Source organism: Pygocentrus nattereri, chromosome 20 (assembly GCF_015220715.1).
Source record: "Pygocentrus nattereri isolate fPygNat1 chromosome 20, fPygNat1.pri, whole genome shotgun sequence".
Classification (NCBI taxonomy): Eukaryota; Metazoa; Chordata; class Actinopteri; order Characiformes; family Serrasalmidae; genus Pygocentrus; species Pygocentrus nattereri.
In genome coordinates, this window is record NC_051230.1 from 24627763 (window position 1) to 24654189 (window position 26427).

The 26427-nt window shown below is 37.9% G+C and overlaps 2 protein-coding genes across 2 annotated transcripts; one reads left to right on the plus strand and one right to left on the minus strand.

Annotated features, from left to right (window-relative positions):
* Positions 1 to 170: 170 nt before the first annotated feature.
* Positions 171 to 15516, minus strand: usp39 (ubiquitin specific peptidase 39). Its single transcript, XM_017716304.2, has 13 exons — positions 15366 to 15516; positions 14081 to 14162; positions 13887 to 13981; positions 13418 to 13554; positions 11238 to 11390; positions 9735 to 9960; positions 8231 to 8305; positions 8048 to 8115; positions 6914 to 7102; positions 6243 to 6385; positions 5932 to 6067; positions 5756 to 5842; positions 171 to 485 (listed from the first exon to the last, which is right to left on the minus strand). Exons 1-13 carry the CDS (start codon positions 15412 to 15414, stop codon positions 432 to 434), a joined length of 1494 nt encoding a protein of 497 aa, XP_017571793.1. The 5' UTR covers positions 15415 to 15516; the 3' UTR covers positions 171 to 431.
* A 219-nt stretch (positions 15517 to 15735) lies between these two features.
* c20h2orf68 (chromosome 20 C2orf68 homolog) lies at positions 15736 to 19880 on the plus strand. The gene is made up of 4 exons (XM_017716328.2): positions 15736 to 15948; positions 16203 to 16318; positions 17588 to 17733; positions 18622 to 19880. Exons 1-4 carry the CDS (start codon positions 15839 to 15841, stop codon positions 18742 to 18744), a joined length of 495 nt encoding a protein of 164 aa, XP_017571817.1. The 5' UTR covers positions 15736 to 15838; the 3' UTR covers positions 18745 to 19880.
* Positions 19881 to 26427: the final 6547 nt, after the last annotated feature.

Below are 26427 nucleotides of genomic sequence, written 5' to 3' on the forward strand. Positions count from 1 at the left end.
CACATTTGTGCAGTATGCCATTTATATTTTCCCCAGACCACAAAAGCTGTTCATAAGATCAAATGAAAAGTTGCATGCATGCAAACGGCCCAAAGTTTCTAATCATATCATTAGTAATGTAACAGCCTACTCTTTCTCTTGGAATTTGAATGACATTCTGATGATTCTGGTCAATAAGAAATGTACTCTTTTATTAGTACAGCGTTTTCCGTTATATACCAACAGATCAGTTGCAAGTGAAATATCACACAATGAGTATGCTTAAAATTTTTAATAAACAAATCGCATTTTTTTCTAAGAAACCTCAACATTTACATACATCTTAGTACAAAATGGCATGAAGTTCAGAATTCAGAGGTCAGAGTCTTCAGAGAGGTCTTCAGTGCAGACATTCTGCTCTTAGTCTAAAGACTAAGAAACTTCAGTACCTATTATGCCCCTGTATGGCTGTTCCCTTTTTCTTCAGTTTCTTGTCTCTTCCATATCTGAAACACATCAACATTCACAGTCAAATGTTCACCAAATTAAAGACCCCATAATCATGAAAGAAAAAAAATCTCACTTTTTTGAAATAACAGTCTGATGTATGTAAACACTGCTAGCTTCAAAATATAACATTCACTCCCCAGTCCATAGGGTCCATATATGGAAACTAAGCAGTAGAACAGCCTGTTTTGAATTCACCATTTCTGTGTCTTTAATAAAAACAATGTTTCTATATAGAACAATGAGCACACAAAGAACCATATGAATGCTTAAAGGGTTCTTTCCATGGTGAAATAGTTCTTCATACTGATGGAGAATGTTAGTAAATGGTTTTATATAGAACATTTTGGAAAAGGGTTCTACATTCAGTGGGGCAAAAAAGTATTTAGTCAGCCACTGATTGTGCAAGTTCTCCTACTTAGAAAGATGAGAGAGGTCTGTAATTTTCATCATAGGTACACTTCAACTGAGAGACAATATGAGAAAAAAAAAGGAAATCACATTGTAGTATTTTTAAAGAATTTAGTTGTAAATTATGGTGGAAAATAATTATTTGGTCACCCACAAACAAGCAAGATTTCTGGCTCTCACAGACCTGTAACTTCGTCTTTAAGAAGCTCTTGTGTCCTCCACTCGTTACCTATATTAATGGCACCTATTTGACCTCATTATCTGTATAAAAGACACCTGTCCACAGCCTGAAACAGTCAGACTCCAAACTCAACCATGGCCAAGACCAAAGAGCTGTCGAAGGACACCAGGAAGAAAATTGTAGACCTGCACCAGGCTGGGAAGAGTGAATCTACAATAGGCAAGCAAGTTGGTGTGAATAAATCAACTGTGGGAGCAATTGAAGGAAAATGGAAGACATACAAGACCATTGATAATCTCCCTTGATCTGGGGCCCCATGCAAGATCTCATCCCATGGGGTCAAAATGATCATGAGAACAGTGAGCAAAAACCCCAGAACTACACGGAGGGACCTGATGAATGACCTGCAGAGAGCTGGGACCAAAGTAACAAAGGCTACCATCAGTAACACACTACGCCAAGAGGGACTCAAATCCTGCAGTGCCAGGCATGTCCCCCTGCTTAAGCCAGTACATGTAAAGGCCTGTCTGAAGTTTGCCAGAGAGCATATGGATGATCCAGAAGAGGATTGGGAGAATATCATGTGGTCAGATGAAACCAAAATAGAACTTTTTGGTAAAAACTCAACTCGTCGTGTTTGGAAGAAGAAGAATGCTGAGTTGCATCCCAAGAAAACCATACCTGCTGTGAAGAATGGGGTTGGAAACATCATGCTTTGGGGCTGTTTTTCTGCAAACGGAACAGGACGACTGATCCGTGTTAAGGGAAGAATGAATGGGGCCATGCATTGTGAGATTTTAAGCCAAAACTTCCTTCCATCAGTGAGAGCATTGAAGATGGAACGTGGCTGGGTCTTCCAGCATGACAATGATCCCAAACACACTGCTCAGGCAACGAAAGAGTGGCTCCATAAAAAGCAAGGCTAGATTATTGTAATGCCCTGCTGTCTGGATGTCACTGCAAAAGCCTTAACAAGCTTCAGCTAGTCCAGAACGCTGCAGCCAGAGTCCTCACAAGAACTAGGAAGTTTGACCATATTAGTCCAGTTTTATCAGCCCTGCACTGGTTACCAATTAAATTTCGCATTGATTATAAAATTCTATTACTGACTTATAAAGCTCTAAACGGGCTCGCCCCTCAGTACCTGAGTGAGCTCCTCTCCCACTATGAACCATCACGCCTACTTAGATCACAAGGTGCTGGCTTACTACTGGTACCTAGAATAAATAAAGCTACATCAGGGGGGAGAGCTTTCTCATACAAAGCCCCCCAGCTCTGGAATAATCTTCCTGCCAATGTTCGGGAATCAGACACAGCCCCAATCTTTAAGTCTAGGCTAAAAACTTATTTGTACAGTCAAGCATTTGGTGACTAGTCTTCCCTGTCAGGTCTAGACCTGCTGGAGTCTACACTGCTCTGTTTTACTGTAATCTGTGGTCAGCCACTCTTTACAGTACTAACTCTGTTTTTTCTTCTCCTTTCTCTGCCGAGCTGATCAGCTGCCCATCCTGTGCGCCTGATGCTGTGGCCTCTACTGCCTTGATTGGTGCCGCTGCTCACCAGCCTTCTGGACCGGTTTGACCACCACTGAGCTTCTTGCTGTACAGCGCTGTGCAGTCCTCACCCTCAGATCTCTCTCTTTCTTTTCCCACTTTACTATAATACTTCATACTAATAATGTTTGCTGTCCGGTGTCGACCGTAGGAGGATGGGTTCCCCTTCTGAGTCTTGGTTCCTCTCAAGGTTTCTTCCTCTTTTAGGGAGTTTTTCCTTGCCACCGTCGCCGCTGGCTTGCTCATGGGGGCTCGGACCCGGATTTTCTTTCTTCTTTTCTCTTCTCTCTGTAATACTGATTGTTCTGTAAAGCTGCTTTGTGACAACACCTGTTGTAAAAAGCGCTATATAAATAAATTTTGCTTGCTTGCTTGCTTGCATTTCAAGGTCCTGGAGTGGCCTAGCCAGTCTCCAGACCTCAATCCCATAGAAAATTTGTGGAGGGTATTGATAGACCATGTTGCCCAGCAATAGCCCCAAAACACCACTGCTCTAGTGGAGATCTGCATGGAGGAATGGGCCAAAATACCAGTTACAGTGTGTGCAAACCTGGTGACTTACAGGAAACGTTTGACCTCTGTCATTGCCAACAAAGGTTATGTCACTAGTTATGTCAACTAGTTATGTCACTAGTTGAACTTTTGTTATTGACCAAATACTTATTTTCCACCATAATTTACAAATAAATTCTTTAAAAATCCTACAATGTGATTTCCTGGATTTTTTTTTCTCATATTGTCTCTCAGTTGAAGTGTACCTATGATGAAAATTACAGACCTCTCTCATCTTTCTAAGTAGGAGAACTTGCACAATCAGTGGCTGACTAAATACTTTTTTGCCCCACTGTAGCACCAGAAAGCTTCTATTGTTACGAGCTTGACATCAGATATGGGGCTTTTAAAGGATCCAAACTTTTATTTTAAAAAAAGCATAAACAGGAAAGAAAAAACACATTGACATTTACCCAGAAGCCTCAACAATAACATAACCTTAGTACTTAGTGCGTTCACGCTTTGCCTTTATTATAGCTACCATTCTTTCCAGGAAACTTGGTTTCAGCTGCATTTAAATCTGACATTTCATAATATCAAAATCAAGCTGTATCCAAATAACCAACCATCTACAATCAAAGCCATTAAAGATATGTATATATTATAGAAAGCAACCTTTATAAATGGACATCAAATAAAAATTCTTGAAAGGGAACTTAAAAATAGACTCAAGGATGATAGGAAAAGATATAAAACACCTGAACATTACTTCTTAGTTATGGATTGTCCAATGGAAGTTACGACTAACATGAATTGAGCTAGGTGATGCCTTAGTACAGCAGGCAACAGACAAAAAGCAAGTTAACAGAATTAGTTTTACTACAGATTTGAAACTTCCTACTGGCTTTGACAGGATGTTATAGGTGATTCCTGCATTGAACCAGACTGTAGTAACTGAGCCTTATAAAGTTCACGCTAGTGTTATAGTACTTAAGTCCGGTTGTGAGATCATACTTTAATGGTTTCGATCCTGTCTTGGCCTCAGCATTATTTGGACTTTAGTCTTGTTTAGTGTCAGAGTGAGGTACACTTGGAAATTGTTCTTGGGACTGACTGCAATACCTTCGTCTAATGTCGCTAGAAACTGATTAATTTGCTGCTATTATGGAATATGAACAATACTTTCAAACAAATAAAACTGTTCTTTCTTTACATGTTTAAATCTGTTCACTGCTGGTTGAGGAACTAATTGATCTTTTCCATAAATCACTTAACTGGGTATTATTTGTTTGCTGATGCTTATTGGTTCTCAAATAACAGTAATAACTCAAATGTTATTACTGTTTTCATTTGATAATAAAATTGATGTACCTTGCTTGGCTTATATTCAGTTGACTTTAGGTCATGATTCTAAATAAGTTTTAGAGAAGAAAGGACAGAGGAAGACCACACCATAATTTGCTGCCAAAAGTTACAATGAAAAGTTGGACTGTAATATAATAACAATGTTATAGTATTTAGTAATTGTATTTCAGGCAGTACATACATTATAAAACAATGTTATGTCAACTTACATATAATGAATGTACAAAGAACTACAAATAAATTTTACTTTCCCTACCAATTAGCTCATCAGCAGGGTAGAAGTACACATAATTCCATCAGCCGCCTAACAAATTTGTGTCAGGACATTTGGAAGACTCTCTGTCCATATGCAAGCCTATTGTTCATTGACTTTACGCAGGCTTATAATGGTAACCTGTCAGTCAAATTAAAAATCCATCGTGCTTGTCTGGTGAAGATAACAATGAAACTAAAAAGCATTCAAAAGTTATTTATCTCTGCAGACAATTCAGGTTTGTATAGTACAATCTATGTGGCACTGAAGAAGGTGTCTGACTCATGACCCATATTCTCCTCTCAGAATTCCAGATTTCACCCTCAAGTAAAATATTTTTTTAAACCTCTAAAACCCAAAAGGTAATGGGTTACAAACGGGCATTCTTGTGCAATATTTCTGCAGGGGGCCTATACGCAACATTTATGATAGGTGTATGTGTTATAAGAGGTGTACTGTCACTTTGGAATGCCACTAGAATATGAAATGGAAGAGTATCTTGAAGTGTGATTGTAGGGTAGGGAAATGTGTGGGTTTTTTTAGGTCTTGAGTAATTTCATGAGCTGGGTACAAAGCTTTTCTTCATTAACTTATGAGACATTCTAGCAGTATTGGGAGCCCAAGTTAAATTTCTGCAAGAGTACAAAGTATGGAACACAATTAATGATGCTGAGGTCTCGCCTCTGTCCAGTTTCGGTATTCTGGTACAAATTTTAGTGATCTATTTCCTTTTCTCAGGACATGGCTGTAACTTGGTTTTAAGAATGCAATGATGGAAGAGTTAAAGTGGCAGTAAAAAGCACAAAAGTGGACAAATTAAATACTGATAGGATTGATATATTTAGGAGGCTTCTGTGCAATTCAGTGCAAAGTCTGTTAAGTGTATGCTTCCAGCTTTTTTGAAAAATGAACAAGTTCTACTTAATAGCTGTTTTAACTGGAAATCAGCTAAACAAAAGGGTGGGTTCTGATTTTTTTCCCAGTACCATGGCTCATGTGTTTTCAGAGACTAACCTGTATATATGCTTCTGACAGCGTAATCATCTGTGGTAGGATGTCAGTCACCTGCAGGTCTTGAAGCTCATACCACTTCCCTGTACCCTGTGAAAAGAAGCACTCTCAGCTGTCTACTGAACTCACCGAAAATGCCAAAACAAAAATTTGATTACAATGGTTTAAAATCCACTCACATGGTGCAGGACATGAATTCTGTATGCTCCTTCAGTAGGTTTCCCATCATGTACCACATTGGCCACTAAGTCATAGGTTGTGTTCTTCTCAGTAGCCTGGGCCTCTTCTGTGAGATACTCACGTAAGTCAACATTCCTGGGAAGGGCATGCAGCAAAAACAGAACATAAGAATAACAAATGATGCAATAAGCAATCACACATGCATTCAATCAAAAAGCAACAGCCAAGCACACGGTTAACCAAATAAACTTGTGTGTACCTGTGTATTTGTATGTTCTTTGCTATAATAATCAATAAATGGCACACTCACGTAATGGGAAAGTTCACAATGGTGGGATTCTTTTCAACAAAGAAATTATTCTTGGTGAACCTTTTGATGCAGAAAATAAGGTAGGGTGGAAGTTTGGTTAACTGGAACCTTTTGAGGAAGTTCTCTTTGTATGTTTTGTACTCCTGTGGCAGAAAGTGAGAGAACAAGGTTCCACATGAGCAATTCTAAATGTTATTTAATTTTCCATGAAATTGACTGAATACATTAAATAAAACAAAGAAACAAGAAAGAACTACACATTTTGTTGTCAACTGCCACAGCACATTGATGTTTCAGTGCTGGTTGTTTCAAGAGTGGTTGCATGATTGTAATACGAGGTAGGACATGCTTATTCACATTGTGAAAGAAAATAAGAAAGACAGGTCTCCAATTGCCACAACTGCTGACAACATGACATGCCTCCTGCCCTCTAAACAACATATCACAACCTTAATGTAAACAGTGAACAAATGTTGACAGTTACGAATCTTTAAATAATAGATTCATATTACAGTTTCTATCAAAAACACTGACATGCAGTATTCAGCATCAGTAGTTGTTTACATTATACAAGAAAATATTTAAACATGCAAAGGAAAACTGACAAACAACTAATTACATACATCAATTTTATGACATTCAACAGTTGATTAAGATATAATAGTTGGTACCTTCTCTGTGTTGCCATTGAACTTTGCTAGAATGTTGAAGAGAGGAACCTGAGGAATAATTAGCTGTTCCTTTTCATCTTTGTACAGGGGTGCCGTGGGAAGGTCGAGGGTAAGGTACAGAAAGGTGGACTCCAGCATCTCTTCCTGATACTCCTCCTTCTGCAGCAATGCCTCTTTCTCCTCTGCAGGCTGCATAAAGAGGGGGTTTCCATTAGACATGAAGGATATGATTAAGGGCCAATTAATGGATTGACATGGCATGGGTTTCCATAGCTGAGCAGCTGCATACAAGCCTTACATCACCAAGCACAATGCCAACAGTCGGATAGGGTCGTGTAAAGCACATCACCACTGAGTAGTGGAAACATGTTCTGAGGAGAGAGAAATCATGGTTCTCTACCTGGCAGTGTGATGGATGAGTCTGGGTTTGGCAAATGCCAGGAGAGCGTTACCTGCCTGACTGCATTGTGCTAACTGTAAAGTCTCATGGAGGAGGGATAATGCTATGGGGTTGTTTGTCAGGTATTGGCCTAGGCACCTTAGTTCCAGTTAAAGGAAATCTTAATACTTCAGCATACCAAGACAATTGGGACAATTCTGTGATTCCAACTTTGCTGTGACCTCAACTCCAACACCTCTGGGGTGAAACAGAACAGAAATTGCGGGCCAGGCCCACATGCACAACATCAGTGTCTGACCTCACACATGATCTTCCGAATGAATGGGCAAAAATTCCCCACAGACACACTGCAAAATCTTGTAAAAAGCTTCTCAGAAGAGTGGAAGTTGTTATAGCTGCAAAGGGGGGACCAACTCCAGATTCATGCCCATGGATTTAGAATGAGATGTCATAAAAGCTCAAAGGTGTCCCCATACTTTTGTCCATATACTATGTGTGCTGTCTGGACTGAGGAATAAATGGTGCGTTTTGCAACTAACAATGTTTAAATACTGCATCAAACTCAGTTCCATGATATAGAAAAATGCAGAAATTGCAGCAGTTGCAACAGGATTGCAATGGGATTAGCTTAAACATCATATATAACTGGCCTAACAACTAAATACAACTAAATACAAGTCAAATCATTAAAACAATTAACACTTAACAATTAATCAGTGGTCTGGCTGACATACCAAATCTGGGTGAGGAAGCTTCTTTGAGAAGATTCGCATGGACCCCTGGAACACTTTCGTAACAATTGCTGTAAAATATCAAAAAGCAAAAAAAAAGAAAAAGTTCTTTAGTACTTAGAGTGCAACAAAAATGTATACATGGGTACCACACCAGCACACAAAATCTGAAACACACAAACTTACATGATTTTTTCTTAGTCCCGCCTAAGGCTCCATGCAATGCATTGAGGAACCAAGAAAGAAAGTCCACAGCATCACCTACAGGGCAAAGGAAGCATGGCACCTCATTAACAAAGTAAAAAGATTTGTTCCTGAATCTCCCTGTGATACCAATACAACTACATCATTTTCTCCTCACTCCACATGGAATTCATCACCCAAGACAATTTTTGTGTGACGTTTGCTTCTTTAGTTTTGCACCGGAGCAGGGGTGGTCTCTGCACTAGGCAAAGGTAGGCAGCTTCCTAGGGCCTCCAAGTGTCCCATGAAAATACAAATTACACATACTGCACTTGTTGATTTCAAATAACCCATTACAAAACAGCTCTTATTTCTGATTGACAAGCGAATTAAGAGATAATTCTACATTATGGAGAAGAGGATCTCGAACTGTACCACGAGCCCTTCGAGCTTCGAGTACAGCTCGGCTTGACCCGCCATCCTTCATGGTGCACGGAAGACAAGCGTCGAGAACGTTCTCTGTACTGGCACCCAGGTGGTGGAATGAACTCCCACTGGCTGTCCGAACAGCAGAGTCTCTTGCTGTCTTCAAACGTAGACTGAAGACTCATCTCTTTACACAGCACTTAAATGAGCATTGAACTACAAGCTGCACTTATTTATTGTACTGCACTCTGTATTGTAGTTTATTGTACTGTATCTCATTGTTATTGTATTGCTTTGAATGGCACAGAGTTCTGCGTTCAACTCTGGATCTTTTTCTCTTGGTGTCTGCAGTGACATTTTTGTTTCTAGCAGTATCTGAGCCCAGGACTGTCTTTTCTCTAAGCTATTGGTAACTAGCAAAGATACTTCCTCTAGATTGACAAAGCACTTCTTGTAAGTCGCTCTAGATAAGAGCGTCTGCTAAATGCTGTAAATGTAAATGTAAGGTTCTTTGGTAGGTTACCCTCCCAAAGCTGATTTTCTATTTTAGTCAGAACAGAGTGCTGCACAGGCTCAACAGACTGTACATAATGCTAGTGTTTGTATAGATAAAGCAAAGAGTAGTACAGATAAATGTTAGTATAGATATAACAAACAATCTAATTATATTGGCAGATAATTTTGCTTGTTTGAGGAATAGTTAAGAAAAGCAAAATCATCTGCCAATATAGTGAGATAAGTCATTCTGTTAAGTGAAATTAAGTTTTTAAAAATCTATAAATATGTTAAATAATCCCATAATATCCAGCAATCTCAAAATGAGAAATATTACATATATTGGGCAATGTTTAAGATGATTTCAATTGATATAATTTTTTCAGTGTAGATGGTTGTGCAAATCGAGAGCCTAGACCTTTAATTGATTGTGCATCCAGGGTGCCCCATTCCTGTTTTTTGCCTAGAGGCCCATAACCACTGACAAGGTTACTGTAGCTAACAAGCAATGGAAGCTTTTATGGCCTGGGACCACACGCTTGCCATTAATGTAAATCTCTAATGTAAAAGTAAATTTTTACAGTACCTTGCTTGGTGATCTGGAAAGTTTTCTTGCTGCAAAGCACCACCGCCTGCAGCATTTCATGTGGGGAGACATGAGCTTTGAAGTTGCGTGGGTTCCACAGTTTGCGCATGAGCTCACCAAAACGCTGCACTAGCAAAAACATAATGTCACCAGGTGGCCGACGGATTCCACGATAGTTCTCCTCCTCTAAGAAGTAGTTTCGCAGAGGTGGCACATTGGACAGAGCCTTATAAACCAAATAAAAAGGTATGGAGTTTCAGTCCATGAAAAACACCACAAATATGAAGAAAACATGTAATGACATGGACAATAATATAATAGCTATGGACCATCCACTACACTCAGCACTTTTCGCACTTACTGGCAAAGACAATAAGCAACTTTAAGTAAACTCCTTGTTGTAACATACTGTCTACAATAGGTTTTGATTTTAAGTATTACTGTAAAAATAAATTAATCCTATTCACATGGTACAGCGCTAACAATAATCATATTAGAATAATAAGCTTTCACTTGTTAGCCCTCCAAAAGCTCAGTATTAATATATTTTAAATGTAAAAAATTAACTCTGTCCTTATTACTCTTACAATACTGAGTCTTTTTTTTTTTTTTAAATACTATATACACTGACCAGCTACTTCATTAAAAACGCCTTCTTGGTTCTAAACAGATCAGCCCCACTGACCACATTGGTGCATTTCTTAAATCTGTTCCTTTGCATCCTTTGTTAGTCATCATCTGGCCTTGCATCAGAGGCCACAGGGTATAAGGTACCTTATAACCTTATACCCTGTGGCCTCTGATGCAAGGCCAGATGATGACTGTCACAAATTGTGCACCAATAGATGAGCCATCATATAGGACTTTACATCTACAAGGTGGATCAACAAGGCAGAGGCATCTAAAAGAGTGGACAGTGAGTGGAATCCACTCGTGCCAGCACGACTCGCACGACTCACACTAACGTCATTACTATGTGAATGTCACTACAGTGCCAAAAATGATCCACCATGTAAATATGCCTGCTCTGTGGTGGTCCTGTAGCGGTCCTGACCATTGAAAAACAGGGTTAAAGGGGGCTAAACATTTTTTTAGCTTTTAAATGCATTACACTTGTTAGAGTGAGACTTGTGAGACTCTGAACGACAAAGTTTCCGACATTTCCAAAAATGTTACAATATATGCTAGTTAACGGTAGTGAATTTGTCGTGCAGTCCACTACAGCTGCCTATAAAAAGTAAAATATTAGAAATAGCATCTTAAACAAAAGTTAGGATATCAAAAAGGAACATTTTTTCTGTGATAGCTGCTGTTCTAAATTTGAGGCTAACTGAAGTTACCAGTGTGGCATATAAAGATTACATAAGGTTTCTTTTAGGAGGGCTTAGGATGTTTCTGTAAGACAGCACCTACACTTAAATTATCAGCAAAATATCTGTGGTGCAAAGATAAAACTAGGTTTTATTAAAAAGTAAACATACAGTTTTGTATGGACAGACATACCTGTAGAACTACATTGGCGTAGTCATTGGCCTTGATATTATTGAGTCCCACAATGCCAGGCAGGTACGTTGTGCCATCATAGGCCCTGTACAGCTTCCCATGTTTATCCAAACCAGAAATGTGCTGTTTGGTAAATGTTGGCTTCAGCACATACTACAGACATAAAGGCAAAGACAAAGATTACACTTGAAGGACAAAATGTAAATGAAGGACAAAAAGTATACTGATAGCAGGAGGTCCCACATCACAGTAAAACATTTCCATTTTATCCTATCCTATACTAGCCAGACAGGCTCAGTTGCTTGTTATCTCAATTATGTAGACCTTAATACTGAGTTGTTACAATCATTAGGGCTGTATTTCTTATTTATTCAGATAACTTAAGCCTAAAATCAAGTCTGTTCAATTAGATACTTGTGTGATACCACCAGACCTCTTCAAAACCAAACTCTGGGGCAGCAGCTCTAGCAGCCTTTTATTATCACTAAAAGCCTAATTAAACATTGCACTGCATTGTGCGCAGATGTTCACCTTGGTGTCTGTTAACATACTTGCACGTGACATGGAGGAGTGCATTACGGGGCAGTGTCCAAACCAAATTTACAAAAACAAAGAGGCAAGTCTTGTGTTCTTCCTCTTACTCTCAAATAATTAACATCAGCGTCACTGTTTTTGTATCATACAAATATAAATGCATGTAACATGAACCCTACTTTGCAAGCCCATTTTCAAAATGCTCCATTTTAATTTTGTGCAGGCTCTGAGCATTTTTAGATCTCATCGCAATTCTACCAGATAGCCAAGCAGCATCTCCCTGATGTAGATTTACACAACACGTAGTTGAGATTTTGGAAGTGTGCATATCATGACCTTTGTGAGCCAGTTAATGTTACCATATATGTTTACATACTCCTTTGCAAAAGCATAAATAAGCTAGATCTATTGTGGGAATCTTATCTGAAGGATCAGGGAATTTTATCTGAAGATTAACTGCCATATAAATAACTGCAATTATTTTTTTTTGTTTATTAGACACAAGCATAAACTGATTAGTGACTTAGCTACCTTGCTTCCTAGCTGCTGATACTAATTAGCTCCCAAATGACAGACACAGCCCAATCTCAAACATTTCTCAACAATGCCTTCTGAAATATGTCACAGTTTTTTATTTACATTTGGTTTCCTCAACCTAACCTAATTCACATTGGCCCTTATTCATCAAAGTTGTATGAACCATGTATGAACCATTTTTTGGTCTGATTTATGAAATGATCAATCAGCTTCAGAGCATGAAATCAAGCATCAGCCCTACCAGCATCTAATTTACATATGATTTACATGAAGCACACCATAATTCATGCAGATGCTTTGTAGGGAGTGCACAGAACTACAGCGTTCAGCTTGTAGTGAGCCAATGGCTGAGCTCATAGGTGGAGATTCAGGTCCCTACTGACCAACCTTTACAGTGTTAAAATTATAATGAGGGGGAAAAAATTAAATGTGAAATAAAACATCTTATTTTAGTAGAACGATGTGATTGTTTAATGTGATTATTTTCCTAAAATAACACATTTGCTGTATTATTGCACACTAAATGTGTTCTGTTTATTTTTTGGGCAGTGTCAGCAAAAGCATATCATAATATGCTATTAAATGGAACATGAAATACTTGCAGCATTTGTATATATATATGTGCAAACGCGTGTATAAAAAGTATGTCCAATTCAGTAATATGTGCAGAAATTATTAGTACTTTTGTTATTTCTAGTTTTACCCTTATTACTGGAATTATACATAACATTGATAATAGTTTTGGTTGGTTAACTGCAATTCATGCATTTTTTCTGGTTGTCACTTTTACTATCAAGTTTACACACACTTCTACCAGACCGGAGTTTCATCACACAGATACAACAAAAATTAAACAGGGGAATAACAAAATGTTCAGTGAAATCTGTGTGCAACCTACAACTATGGAAATTCATCACAATCAGGTGATTATGTAATAATTGCAGTGGCCTTAAAAAATGTTTAATCTTATATCTGTTTCTAATATCAGAGTGCACAATGGAACAATGGTGTTACATACAATCACACTCAGCAATCCATCCAAACATACCTGTTGTCTTTACAGCTATTAAACATACTCAGTATACAACTGATTTCTGATCTCTACCCACCGTGATGTCCTCGAGTGATGAATCTATGATCTCGTAGTTGTCTGGCAGACAGTAGAACTTGAGTGTGTGGAGATTCAGGAAGACATGATGTGTGAACTGAACACTATGGGTGTAAGCATGAGACTTCAGACCTCTTCCTAAAACATTCCCACACACAAATTGCATTTGGTATTAGCATCAGTGTATATGGCACAGACTGACATTAAAAGAACCTATTTTGAAGTAGTAAAACCAGCTGCTGCTGTTTCTGACTAGTATTGTCTTTTCCTTAAACAACAGCTGAACCACCTTCTAGAACATGAGATGGTGCTAACTGGTCTAAAATGGAATGACTAAGTGCCAGAAAAAAATATAAAGAAAATGAACTGTAATAACTAATAACTTTGAATAAGCATTATAATAATAGTTTTTTTCCCCTGTATAGTTCATTGTCAAGGCATTGATAGTGCATTTATGCAGAGGTGCTTACCTTGAAAATACTTCCCACAGATGAGACAAGCATAGACATTAATGTGGGAGAGAGATATTGAGCATAGTTTCTCAAAGTCAAAGTCCAAAACACTCCTGAATAAAAAAAAAACAGAGTAGTACTTTACTTTGACTTCACGTATGACTTGACGCATTCATTCTGATCAATCATCAATAAATATAATCTGTCCCAACCTATTGATTGTGTCAAGGTATGGACAGTGCCGGCTTCTTCTGTCTTCAGTGTCCTGAGAACGAGCCACTTTCCCCCGCACCACTGGGAAACCAACATTAGTAAAACCAAAAATCATATGTACAGCATAAAAACAGGCATTTACTCCCATTTGCGTAGTGAAAAATGAGTATTTACATAGGGAAAATACATTAATTTACTGCCAGCTAATCACTATATGTTAATTGAAATGTTAAAAGTATACATACTCTTTGAAATGAATAGTTCATCCATATGTCCTTTAGTTGTGTACTACTGATGCTAAAGTAGCTAGCAAGTAATAAAACGTTTACTCTCCTATTAAGCATTGTGCAAATGGGCATTCCTAGATCTTTACATACTTGCCTCAAAACCATGTAAATCTGTTAAATAACCAAACACACGTGTGAACTGACGACTTGATGATGTAAACTGGTAGCAACTAGCTTCCATTCATTTTAAGTATTGTAACACTATATATTAACAAACCATCCAACTGATCTATTCTACTGATAATATAACCAAGGATCCAATATTGATCTGGTTTATTACTACCAGTATAAGATCAGAGAAATCAGGAGTTAAGACTCTGCATAAATTTGTTTATATTTCAATTGTTGAATTCTGTAACAAAAAATAAAATAAATTTTAAAAATCACACCGGTGTTGTTTTTTTAAGAGAATTTGTTTATTCTAGTTGCAGATCAGTGAAAATTTAAGTCTAGACTCGAATTCAGTGGGTACTTTGCACAGTCCTCCTACAGCATTTATATTCACATGGTTTTATATATAGATTCCTGTGATTCTTTAGTTCAGGGTCGCAGTTAAATTTCTCAATATAATAACGTTGAATGGTTGGGTTGCCTTTACGTTAATTAAGGTATATGCAGTTAAATGGAGTTACAGAGATGAGGGGCTTCATGATCAAAACATCTTACATGACAATAAAACCTAGTTAACGTTAGTTGCGATAGCTAGCTACGTTAGCTATGTTAGCTAGCCAGATTGCTAAGCAAAACACTGAAAATGTCTAGCTGCCAAGATTCCGATGTGCTCAAAAGCAAACATAAAATCTCTTAAAATAGTTCTTATATTGTTATGAAGCTAATTTGAAATGAATCCAACTCGCGTTCAGCCGGCTAGAACTACAAACTGAAACGTGCACTAACGTTACACTGTTGTTAGCTGCTTAGCTAGCTAGCCACATTTATTTTGCTTGCTGGCCATCTGAATCATCTTTGCAATTTAGAAAAGCTATCCCCACATTACCTTCCTCCTCGTCGTCATCGATATCCCGCTCTCGTTTCAAATTTGCCATACTTTTCTTGCTTATTCCCTCGAACGTCAGAGCTGCAGGACTTACACCGTTCACCCTTTCCGAACGAAACTCAAATTCCCGGCAACACTCGCGAGAGAAAACAGGAAGGAAGACCACACAGTGATGAAGTCTTGAGCACAAGTGTAGACAGTAATGTAGCTAGAGGTTAAAAATACAGACATAATATTCTGTTTCCTAGAATAATATTACTGGATGACAATGACAAAGTAATAATAATCAATGCTTAACTGGTAAGTGCGACTGAATGAAAATGCAAATAATTATAGGGGTGTGTACTGTAGGTGGCAGTACACGCCATACACAGTTCAGAGAGCCTTACACCTAAAAGAAGAAGAGCATGCAGTCGATAAGAGATTTGTGTGTGTTAGAAAATCGTTTGTTTAGTTGGTTGTAGTTCTGAGACATGGAGATTTGGCAGAATGCCGAGGGTGAAACTCTCAAGTATAAGCCGGGGGGTCGTTTGGACATGACCCATGGTTTCCTGCACCACATTCGGAGAAACCAAATCGCCAGGTACGGGCTAGCTAGGTTAGCTAACCCAGCTAAGGGAACACACTGCCTAACGTCTCGGGTCATTTTCTGCTGGGTCCTCTTTCACATGATGGCTTAAAGTTATATCATCCAGACCTTTGCAAACAGCATTTAACCAAAGTTTAGCCCATCTTGCTTAAGTTAATGACAACTTCTAGGCCTGTTCATCAATGCTATATGTTAGAAGTTGCGTTGTTGTGAAACGACTGTTTATGATTGTTTACCGTCCTTTAAAGGGATGATTATGACAAAGAGGTGAAACAGGCGAAGGAACGGCAGAAGCGCAGACACACAGCGACCCCGCGGCGCCCACGAAGACCAGACCGAGAGGTGTACCATCCTCGCCATCGAAGTAGGAGACAGAACACTTTTTTTTTTTTTTCATTTTTTAAATATTATTGTATTTTTATTTAGTTTACCATTTTATATTTACCTTTTATAGTCACTTTTTAACTTACGCTCTAAAAGAAACTCCTACCATGTAGGTATATAGCTGTAGTGCTGGGAGATGTTGACAAAATTCAATATCATGGTATTTCAAAATTTTACATTATTAACTTTAATGAACTCAGGCTTCCAGAGTGCTGCTACCCAAGACAAAGCTTGGTGTGAGTTGTTCTGTTTTTGTTGGTTTTTTTCCAGTTTCACCAAAATACTGATCGCAGTACTGTAAACTACATTTATAGAACAAATACTATTTATATAGGCATTTCAAACAGTTCTTTCAAAAATAATCTAAAAATCCAGCAAATAACATACAATGTCAGCTGTGAAGTGCGCAAAATACACTTTTAAAAAGGGCAAAAAGCAGGCTTATTTATGGAACTGAATGTTATTATAGAGAATTCAACATTTTATTAATCAGTATCACTAAAACTAAAGATCAATATCACCAGTGTGGCACCCAGTCAGTATTTATGTTATATTGCCGAGCACTATGTGTACTACTCTGAGTGGTGGTCTGCTCTTGACTCTGATGTCTAAAATCCCAAGGAGTACCACTGTACCTGATACACTTGTAACACACAGCAGTATGCCAGTACCATCTCAGTATTACTTCTCTGTTTAGAATGGTGTCACCTAAATAAATGATAATGAATGTGGTACAAATTGTGTATGACTGCTAAAATGAGAGTAGAAGGCTACCAGCTTCTGTATACTGCAATAAGTGAAAAGTGCCGACTCACTGTACCTGACTAATAAAAAAACATTATCCAGCTTTTATGTGGCAATGTCTAAAAGAAGGTAAGGTATTCACTTGACTTTCAGGTGTGTGTACAGTCGACCAAACAAATGAATGGACAGCGGGAAGATAGATGAGTTAGCTTGACTGCTCAGTTATACTTTCTGGGTTCGATTTTGCTGGTTGCTTGCTTTCTCTCAATTTTTCTGACTCCAACACATTGGCCATTTATCGGACATTGGAATGTACTTTGTATGTGTATATTGTCTGCCCACAAAAGCAAGGTTAACCTACTTAGAAAGATAGCATGGATGTAAGATCCCTGAAGCTTTAAATGATGCGTTGTGTGACCGGCCATGCTATCTGGTCTGACTCTCCACGTCTTGGTTTTGAGAGTTTATCAGTAATATTTTTGTCTTTGTGAATGCTTTATTTCAGATGGTTCTGAGCCCGGGACCGGTGTAGAAATTGAAGAATGGAACGAGAGCAGCTCCAGTACAGAGCAAGAGAGCACAGGAAGCAAACTGTTCTGGCTTGACTACCAAGCCGACAATGGCCATGTAACATCATTCATTGTATACAAGGTACACAGTGAGTCACTCTTTGTTGAAGTGGCTTGTTGTATAATTAGTTTCTAGTTTGAAATGTTAAAAAGCTGAAGTTTTTTCACTCTGCATCAGTGTGTCTCAGTTCCAGTGTTGGATTGCTACCTGCACTGAATTATTGCATGTTTTTCCCTATAGCAAATGCAAAGAGATGAAAAAAATAATAGAACTTCTGGACTTGTTAAGTAAAAATGTACTGATATTGAACAACCTCTTGAGCACTTTCCATTTTTTTTCTATGAGAAATTTGTGGATCAGCAAAAGTAGCATTAGAATAGTGTTATCTAAAAGCTATGAGTTGTGAAGATTATTGTACTATGGTAGAGAGTAGATGATGTCTTTACCAACATGCTTTAACACTGAGCCAAGGTCTAGCACACATCATTTCTAATTTTGCAAGGAAATCAAGAAAATAATTAATTCCTTGCATCTGTCAATGGGACAGGCTGTTCAAGCGAGCCACAGAAAGCTTGCTGCTGTTGGAACAGAATCTTTTTTCTCCAAAAAGGTAACTTGACGGGAGAAGTAAAAAAACATTGAAAAACTGACATATGAGGTTTTGTCCTGACGGCAATGAGCTAGATATTTCAGTAACAAGCTTTGCTATGAAGCTACAAGGCTGAACTAGCTAACAAGTAATGGAGCCATGATGAATTCTTAATCTCACATAGATGTTCTTAATCTCATAGACTCAGTTTTACATGCTGTTTATAAGTATAAAAGTGCAAAAAAAAATTCAGATTTTTTTTTAAACAGTTTACAGCTGTGTAACGCTTTTTTTTAATCACTCATTGCTTGTTGTCCGTTTTAAGTTTTCGTTCCACTCTATTCACTTAGATTCATATTTTATTTTCCTGTTCTTCTCAGGAGGATGAGCCAGAGAGTGTGGTCGAACGTGTGGAGGAAAAGAACGTTTTAGACTCGGCTATGAGGACGGTGCTGCTGGCACGAATCGGGCAAGAAATGGATAAGCGGCGTGACAAACGCTGAGGTTCGAAGGCGAAGCCATGATGGATTAGAATAAAGACTGGTCAAGTCTGAGGAGCATTCACACTACTGAGCCTGACTTCCGTTGTTGGTGCAGTTGAGTAGGATAGCACTGAGATTGCAGCATTAGATGTTTCATGCTGCCATTATTCAGCCTGCCATGAGACAGCCTCTCACTTTGGATGTGTTTATGCTGAAATCCAAAGAGAAAATGAGGAAGTTATACAATGAATATGGGCACCTCTGTAATGTAGAGAATCTCATATCTTACATGAGATGAGTTGTAATGTGTTGCTAGAGTGATACAAGTGATGGGAAACACTCTCATAACAGGCAGTGGTTGGCAGAGAGGATCTCTGGGCAAAAATTAAACCTCACTAGCACTCCAATAAGCAGTCTCATCTCAACCAGTTGAGGGCCTGCAGAATGAGTATGAAACCTGATCTTGTTCTTAAGCAGTTAATCATCATGACTGAAAATAACTGGATATATGTAATGTTTTGTACAATTTATTGGACAGAACAGGGGACAGTCTTTGTTTGAAATGTCTAGATCAGGATCAGATGCAAAAAAAAAAGAATCTACTGTTATTTAAAAACCATTAGTTATGGGTCTAAACACATGAAGCTGTCATGTGGTGTATACCATTTCTCACCATAGAACAATAGCTCAGCAGAAAAGGAAATATACACAGTTTTCCTCTTGCCCCTATTCCAGTCTATCAGCCAAGAAGTCATGTCAGAAGTTTTTTTATTTTGCTTCATGATGAGGTGAGATTCACCAAGACTCATAGCTTCTGTGCAGAATTGCAGAGGAAAAGGAAAAAAGTGTAGACTTTTTTGATGAACTATTGCTTTAATGTTCTGAAATAACTGTCTTGCATCAGAAAAAATGTAAAATGGTTTGGGAGGACTGATCGGATAACTTGTCTGTTGTCATTGAATGGGTGATATTTGTTTCACTAAAGATATCAGTTAAGTGTAATGGTGAGTTTAAGGTAGGAATAAATTTAATTGGACGATTTCAATAGCATAATAACCTTTTTCTTTTTCATCATGTCTCCTTTTGGCTGTTTTGAGGTTTTTTATTTTTGTAACCATGTTCTCTGTACAAAAGATATAAAGGATGTTAAAGAATCATGCCTGTGGTCGTTTGTTCCTGTATTGCTTGGTGTGTTTCATTTTTTCTGCTCAGTTATGACCGTGAAATTACAGACATGATTAATTTACTGGAGTTGTCAGGGAGTGAAAAGCTACATGCCTGTGCAGTGTTCAGTCTTGTGGATAACCCTTAATTGTATAACTTAAGCCAAAAGTTGAGGATTGTCCAGTGAGCTGTTTTCTTTAGCTCGTCTCCGTTTGGACAGGTTTGTATTTGGCCTAAGTTATCAGGACCCTGACAGTAAGGACAGTAAGTGTGACATATGCCAACTGTACAGGCCTGAATGTTTGAGTGCTACAGAGTGATGTAAGCATATGCTGTGGCCTTTGTAGTTACCAGATCTCAACCTCTGCATTAGTTCTTTTCACCACCGTCATCAAAACACCAGCTGAGTCAGTATCCTTTGGAGGAATGCTGTTTCGTCTATCTAGCACAGTTACAGAGACCAGTACAAAGTGCGAGATTGGCTGGTGGTAGACTTGCTTCGACATTTTATGTTGCCTTTACCTTTTGCCTAATCTCCATATGATTGCTGTACAATACTTAAGGACTTCAGATCACCTAGGCATACACCTATGTTATATTGCGTAGCTAAGATTCTTGTACTGTCACCTTAGGGAGAAAACAAGCCCACCTCCATGGCACTAGGTACGCCAGTGAGATCCTTTTAAAGGGGAGATGATCTGTCTATTTGATAGAAATTTAAGTATTTGTGAAGTCTTGATCTCTGCACACATTTAGAGCTTCACAGTTGTGAATCCTAAGCTTAATAAATCCTGTCTAGTGATAAGTATTGTTGCATAGAAACAGTATGGAGGTCGTACTCCAGGGGGCAGCATTTACTGCTTTTAATTAATCAGACTCAGAATTGTTCTTAGGAATACACAGTGCTTCTCAATCACGGTCCTAGCTGCTCCGTGTTGTGCACGTTTTAGTGATCTGCTGCTGACTGACTCTGGCTGTGGTAGTTAGCTAGTGAGTCCAGTCAGGTCTGTAGTAGTTCGCGTTTCGTTAAGTCAGGTAAGCACGACCTATTCAAGACATCGCAGGACTCAAACTAGAAAGCCTGAAATGCGACGTATTAAAATATTCTTTTATGGCGCTTTGCGACACTGTGCGATTGTTAATCTGTGATTCAACTCACCCCCCACCCCCTGTTTTATCTCCTCCTCATGTAATCCTCACAGTGGGAGCGAACGAAAGCTCACATTCTCATATTCCCATGCAACTAAGCTCCACCTACATAGTATCTCAGCCCTCTGATTGGACGTACAAAACCCTGGTCTGACATTTTTCACACAGTCACACACCCTACCATGTGCATGGTGGTCCTTGAGACTTTAACTGAGGCTTTTCTACTTCCTAAGTCAATTAGCATACAGGTCAGGAGGCTGAGAACCGTGAAACCGAGGCCCCTTTCTCTCATTCTCTTGATTGAACTTTGATAACTGCGGATCAAGGTATCGATTCCCTGTACACCAAATGGGTTATTGTAGGGGATTTGAAAGCTTCTTAGAGATGTTTCTCTTGTCATGACTAAGGAACAAATACTAATGGCCAAAGCACAACATTTCATTTATGAATAATAGGAACATTTAATTATCACAGTACTCTTATATATTGTATATTAACACTCTTATCTAAAATTCAAACACTATGGAGGCACACTACTCAGCTCTGCTACACACACACAACCATTCCAAAAACACTACTATTATATAACATGTACCCTTCTCTTAAAGTATTCCCACAAAATGCTACACCTCCCCAAAGCTCTGCCAAGTGAAAGGCATGCTAACCACTGGTGCTGAGCATGGCTTTTAAGAAAAAAAACACACCTGATAGTACAGGTTCAGATAAGGTCTTGATTCTTATGTCAGTGCCCTACTGTGTACTGAATCCTCAGGATTTTGAGCCCTGTATTTTCCTCAGTTTCCTCATAAACCCAAACACTGGTTTTACTACTAAATTATTTTTCTCGTATGTACTTTTGGTAGACTGGCAAAATATTGGGAAAATGATGCAAAAGTGCAGCTTTAAGTCTTTGCGGTTACAGAATTTCATTGTATTCCACCAAATATTAAGAACTGATGTCTCAGCAAGAGTGATATCAAAACAGTGCTTCATTAATATTACTAAATTCACATAAAGCAAAAGCAAAAACGTGTTTAAAATGAGGCATTGGACTCTTTAAATGCATTCTAGCATACTATTCAGTTTCTAGGAGACTATTCGTTAGGACAAAATTAATTCAAAGGTCAACATGCAACCAGTATTAAAAACGGTATCCACCACCAGCTTGAGAGAAGAAAATGTAAGAAAGAAAGAAAAAAGGTAGAATTAAAAAAAAAGTTTAAGGTGGAAATGTATTTAATCCATAATAAATAGCCTAGATGAGAGCTGTATCCAGTTATTACACAAATGGAGGGATTTGTATTAGTAATCCATATGAAAGCAAATGTTCTGTTTAGTTCTTCACATGCAACTTAAAAAGGAGGAGTGAGTTGTCAGCATGGTGAGTATTAAAAGGCCAAAATTATATTTTTTATATATCAGTACATGTGTGTGGTTTTATATATCAAAAATGCAAATAATGTTTATATGACCATTTTCCACCCTTTTTATCCCTTTTTCCTAGGAGTATTTTTTTATTACTGTGCCCTTAAGATTAATAAATGTACATAAACTAGCTCTGTTCTGTGTAGCTGTCATGTGTTGTGCTTTGTGGCCTGAAATGTGGAACTGTTAAATACAGAACAAGATCATCAGGAATGTAGGAATAAATACTAGCCTCTCCTTTCAGATAAGATAAGATAAGATAAGATGCCTTTATTGTCATTGCACAGTGTACAACGAAATTGAGCAGCAATCCAACGGCACTTTTTACATACAAAACAATTAAACATAAGGCTAAAATATATAAAGTGCAGATTTAAGGAAAAAAGTATAAAAAATCTTAAATATAAAGAAAAAGGACTATAAAACTATATATCGCTGTTGTCAGAAGAAAACCTCGTACCTCCATTTTTGTTGTTTTTTTAGTTTTTGGCACAATTTGAAAAAATATGTGGTCCTTTACATTGTCTGTAAGTTTCGTGATGAATGGACCAAAGGAAACAGCCCAAAATGTCTGGCCAAAAAGTCTGGTTCCATAGACTTACATTAAAAGTAAAAAAAGTTTTTTCCCTCTGCTGTAAAGTTAGCATTTTGGAGATAGAAGGTTTTCTTCCGACAGCAGTAATATTCTAAACAAACAGTAGACAAGTGAGGTAGCAGTTAGTTATTGCACATTCCGTGGATAGCTTATAGAGTCATATGTTATTGCCTATCTTAAGAATTATTGCACAGAATATACAACCCCAATTCCAGTGAAGTTGGGACGTTTTACAAAACACAAATAAAAACAGAATACAATGATTTGCAAATCCTTTTCAACCAATATTCAATTGAATACACTACAAAGACAAGATATTTCATGTTCAAATGTATAAACTTTATTGTTTTTTGCAAATATTCACTCATTTTGAATTTGATGCCTGCAACACATTCCAAAGAAGTTGGGACAGGGGCAACAAAAGACTGGGAAAGTTGGGGAATACTCAAAAAACACCTGTTTGGAACATTCCACAGGTGAACAGGTTAATTGGAAACAGGTGAGTGTCATGATTGGGTATAAAGGGAGCATCCCTGAAAGGCTCAGTCATTCACAAGCAAGGATGGGGCGAGGTTCACCACTTTGTGAACAACTGTGTGAGCAAATAGTCCAACAGTTTAAGAACAACGTTTCTCAATGTGCAATTGCAAGGAATGTAGGGATTTCATCATCTACAGTCCATAATATCATCAAAAGATTCAGAGAATCTGGAGGAATCTTTTCAGAGACGTCCCTGCTTATTTCAGCAAGACAATGCCAAGACACGTGTTACAACAGCGTGGCTTCATAGTAAAAGAGTACGGGTACTAGACTGGCCTGTCTGGAGTCCAGACCTTTCTCCCATTGAAAATGTGTGGCGCATTATGAAGCTCAAAATACAACAATGGACACTACTAAACTACAACTACAACCAAAGTTGTACATCAAGCAAGAATGAGAAAGAATTCCATCTACAAAGCTTCAACAATTAGTGTCCTCAGTTCCCAAACACTTATTGAGTGTTGTTAAAAGGAAAGGTGATGTAACACAGTGGCAAACACGCCCCTGTCCCAACTTCTTTGGAACGTGTTGCAGGCATCAAATTCAAAATGAGTGAATATTTGCAAAAAAACAATAAAGTTTATCAGTTTGAACATTAAATATCTTGTCTTTGTAGTGTATTCAATTGAATATAGGTTGAAAAGGATTTGCGAATCATCGTATTCTATTTTTATTTATGTTTTACACAATGTCCCAACTTCATTGGAATTGGGGTTGTAGATTATAGATTGCACACTCGAGAACAAATGAACAAATAGAACAGAGGTGGGATGGTACACTGGAGCAGTTTACAGTGTCCTATGAAGTCATAGTAAAGAGTTGTAGTGGTGCTCAGTTCACTTCTACTGAGCACAGTGTTCTATAGAACCCTTGTCAGTGTGTGTGTCTGGAAGTGTTCTAAAGATATGTGAATCTTTAGAAGACTGCAGTGATGTGTGTACTCCAGGACAGTAGCTTATAGCCACAGACTGTCTGCGTAACATGACACTCGCTTCTATTTGAATGGACAGCTAACTTTCTTTAGGCTAAATAGTTGGTCACGTGTAAACATGTTTGTGGTGATGACAATTCAGTAAGGGTTGTTTTTGCAGTTTAACTGCTTAACTGTATCAATAGTACATCAAACTGTTTTATTTCGAAAGCATAAAAATTTGCTTTTTTCCATGATGCATGCCATTAAATGATCTTGCCTATGTTTGTGTGACATAGCACACATTTACTGAGACCTGAGATAGAGTTATGGGTAGCTTTGTGATACAGAGAAAAGAAAGCAGGTAGTCAGCTAAAATGTACATTTGTGAGATCTGTTGTGTCTAAGGTAAATTAGAAGGTCATGTACTTGCAGATGTGGATGCTTCGTCTAGTTGATTAGAGCAGTCTTAGAGTGCAACACATAGTGTCTTCTTTCTCTCTGCTTTTGGCTACAAGCAAGATACATGAAAAGACACACCTAGAGTGGCTCTCAGTTAGCAATATCTATATAAAAAGCATACAGTTTGGAGTTACAGTGTACTCATATAGATTTTCCCCTACATAAGGTACAGTCTAGTTCAGGCCAATAAAAACAGACTTTTATTCTTAGTAGTAATAAATATTTAAAGTGCATATGATACTAAAGTGATTCAGTTCACTTTTTAGTCTGTTATGTTTGTCTATGAATTTGACATATGGTTGTAAACAATTAAATATTTGCTGTTCCAATGTTTAAACAAATCATTAGAGCTTTAGTTCATTTCCTGTTGGCTCAAAGTAAATATTCAGCTCTTTTCAGTCCTGCACATTAGCCATGTGCATGATGCAACATTGAGCAGCATGTGAACACTCCAAATAGAGCTGATTGTCAAGGTCAGCAAAAAGTGTGTTGCAGAGTGGGGTGGGGTTATGTTACATAACATCATGCAGCTCTGTCACTTCATATGGAAGTGCATATAGAAATAACATTATGGTATTTTTATTTAAACTGTTTCCACAGTTGGAAATAAAAATATGACCCTTAAATCCCAAGGGTCTATATGTAAAGCCATGTTTTAAGTTCTTAAATAACTACATAACATATATATTTGTTTCATAGTAGTTACTAAAGCTTGGTATCATTTACATTGTCTTCAATATCAATACCAACACTAATACCTTCACTTTAATACCAAGGGACCACTGCTAATAACTTGAGCAATTGCTGAATGATGCTTTTGAGGATTGTGTAAGAGGCATAGTCATTCATACTATACTATACTAATAAATTAGTATAAATAAATATATTAGAAAAAATATGCTACGTCAAGTATGTCATATATACCTCAATCAATCAACAAATATCGTATTTCTTTAACAGACTGCTGATGTAATATGTCAATTAGCTGGTAACCAGTCTAAATTTTGGAACAAGCACGATTATTGTCTCATAGGAACTGATTAGCTATGTAAATTTAATGAAAAAATAGTTTAATGTAAATAATATAGTTTAGTATTTAAACTGACACTAGCAGTCACGGAACAAAAAACAAGAGCAAGAGGTTCAAGGGGTTAATAACAATTTGTTATGTAACCAACTATGTACTACACCTTACTGGATTACAGCTTACTACTGTACACATGGCTGTATGATGCAAGTTAAAAATACAAGCAACAGATACACACAGAGGAATGCCATTGGAACGCTGCTGGGTTCAGCAATTAATGGCCCTGATCCTGTTCAGTAGATATTTGATCTCATACATTATATGTGGTGGTACAGTGTCAGAGTCTAACTGTACTGCTGAAGAGCAGAGTCTAAATATGGTTCTGATCTTATGATGTTCAGAGTCAAACTGCACTGCTGAAGATCAGAGTCT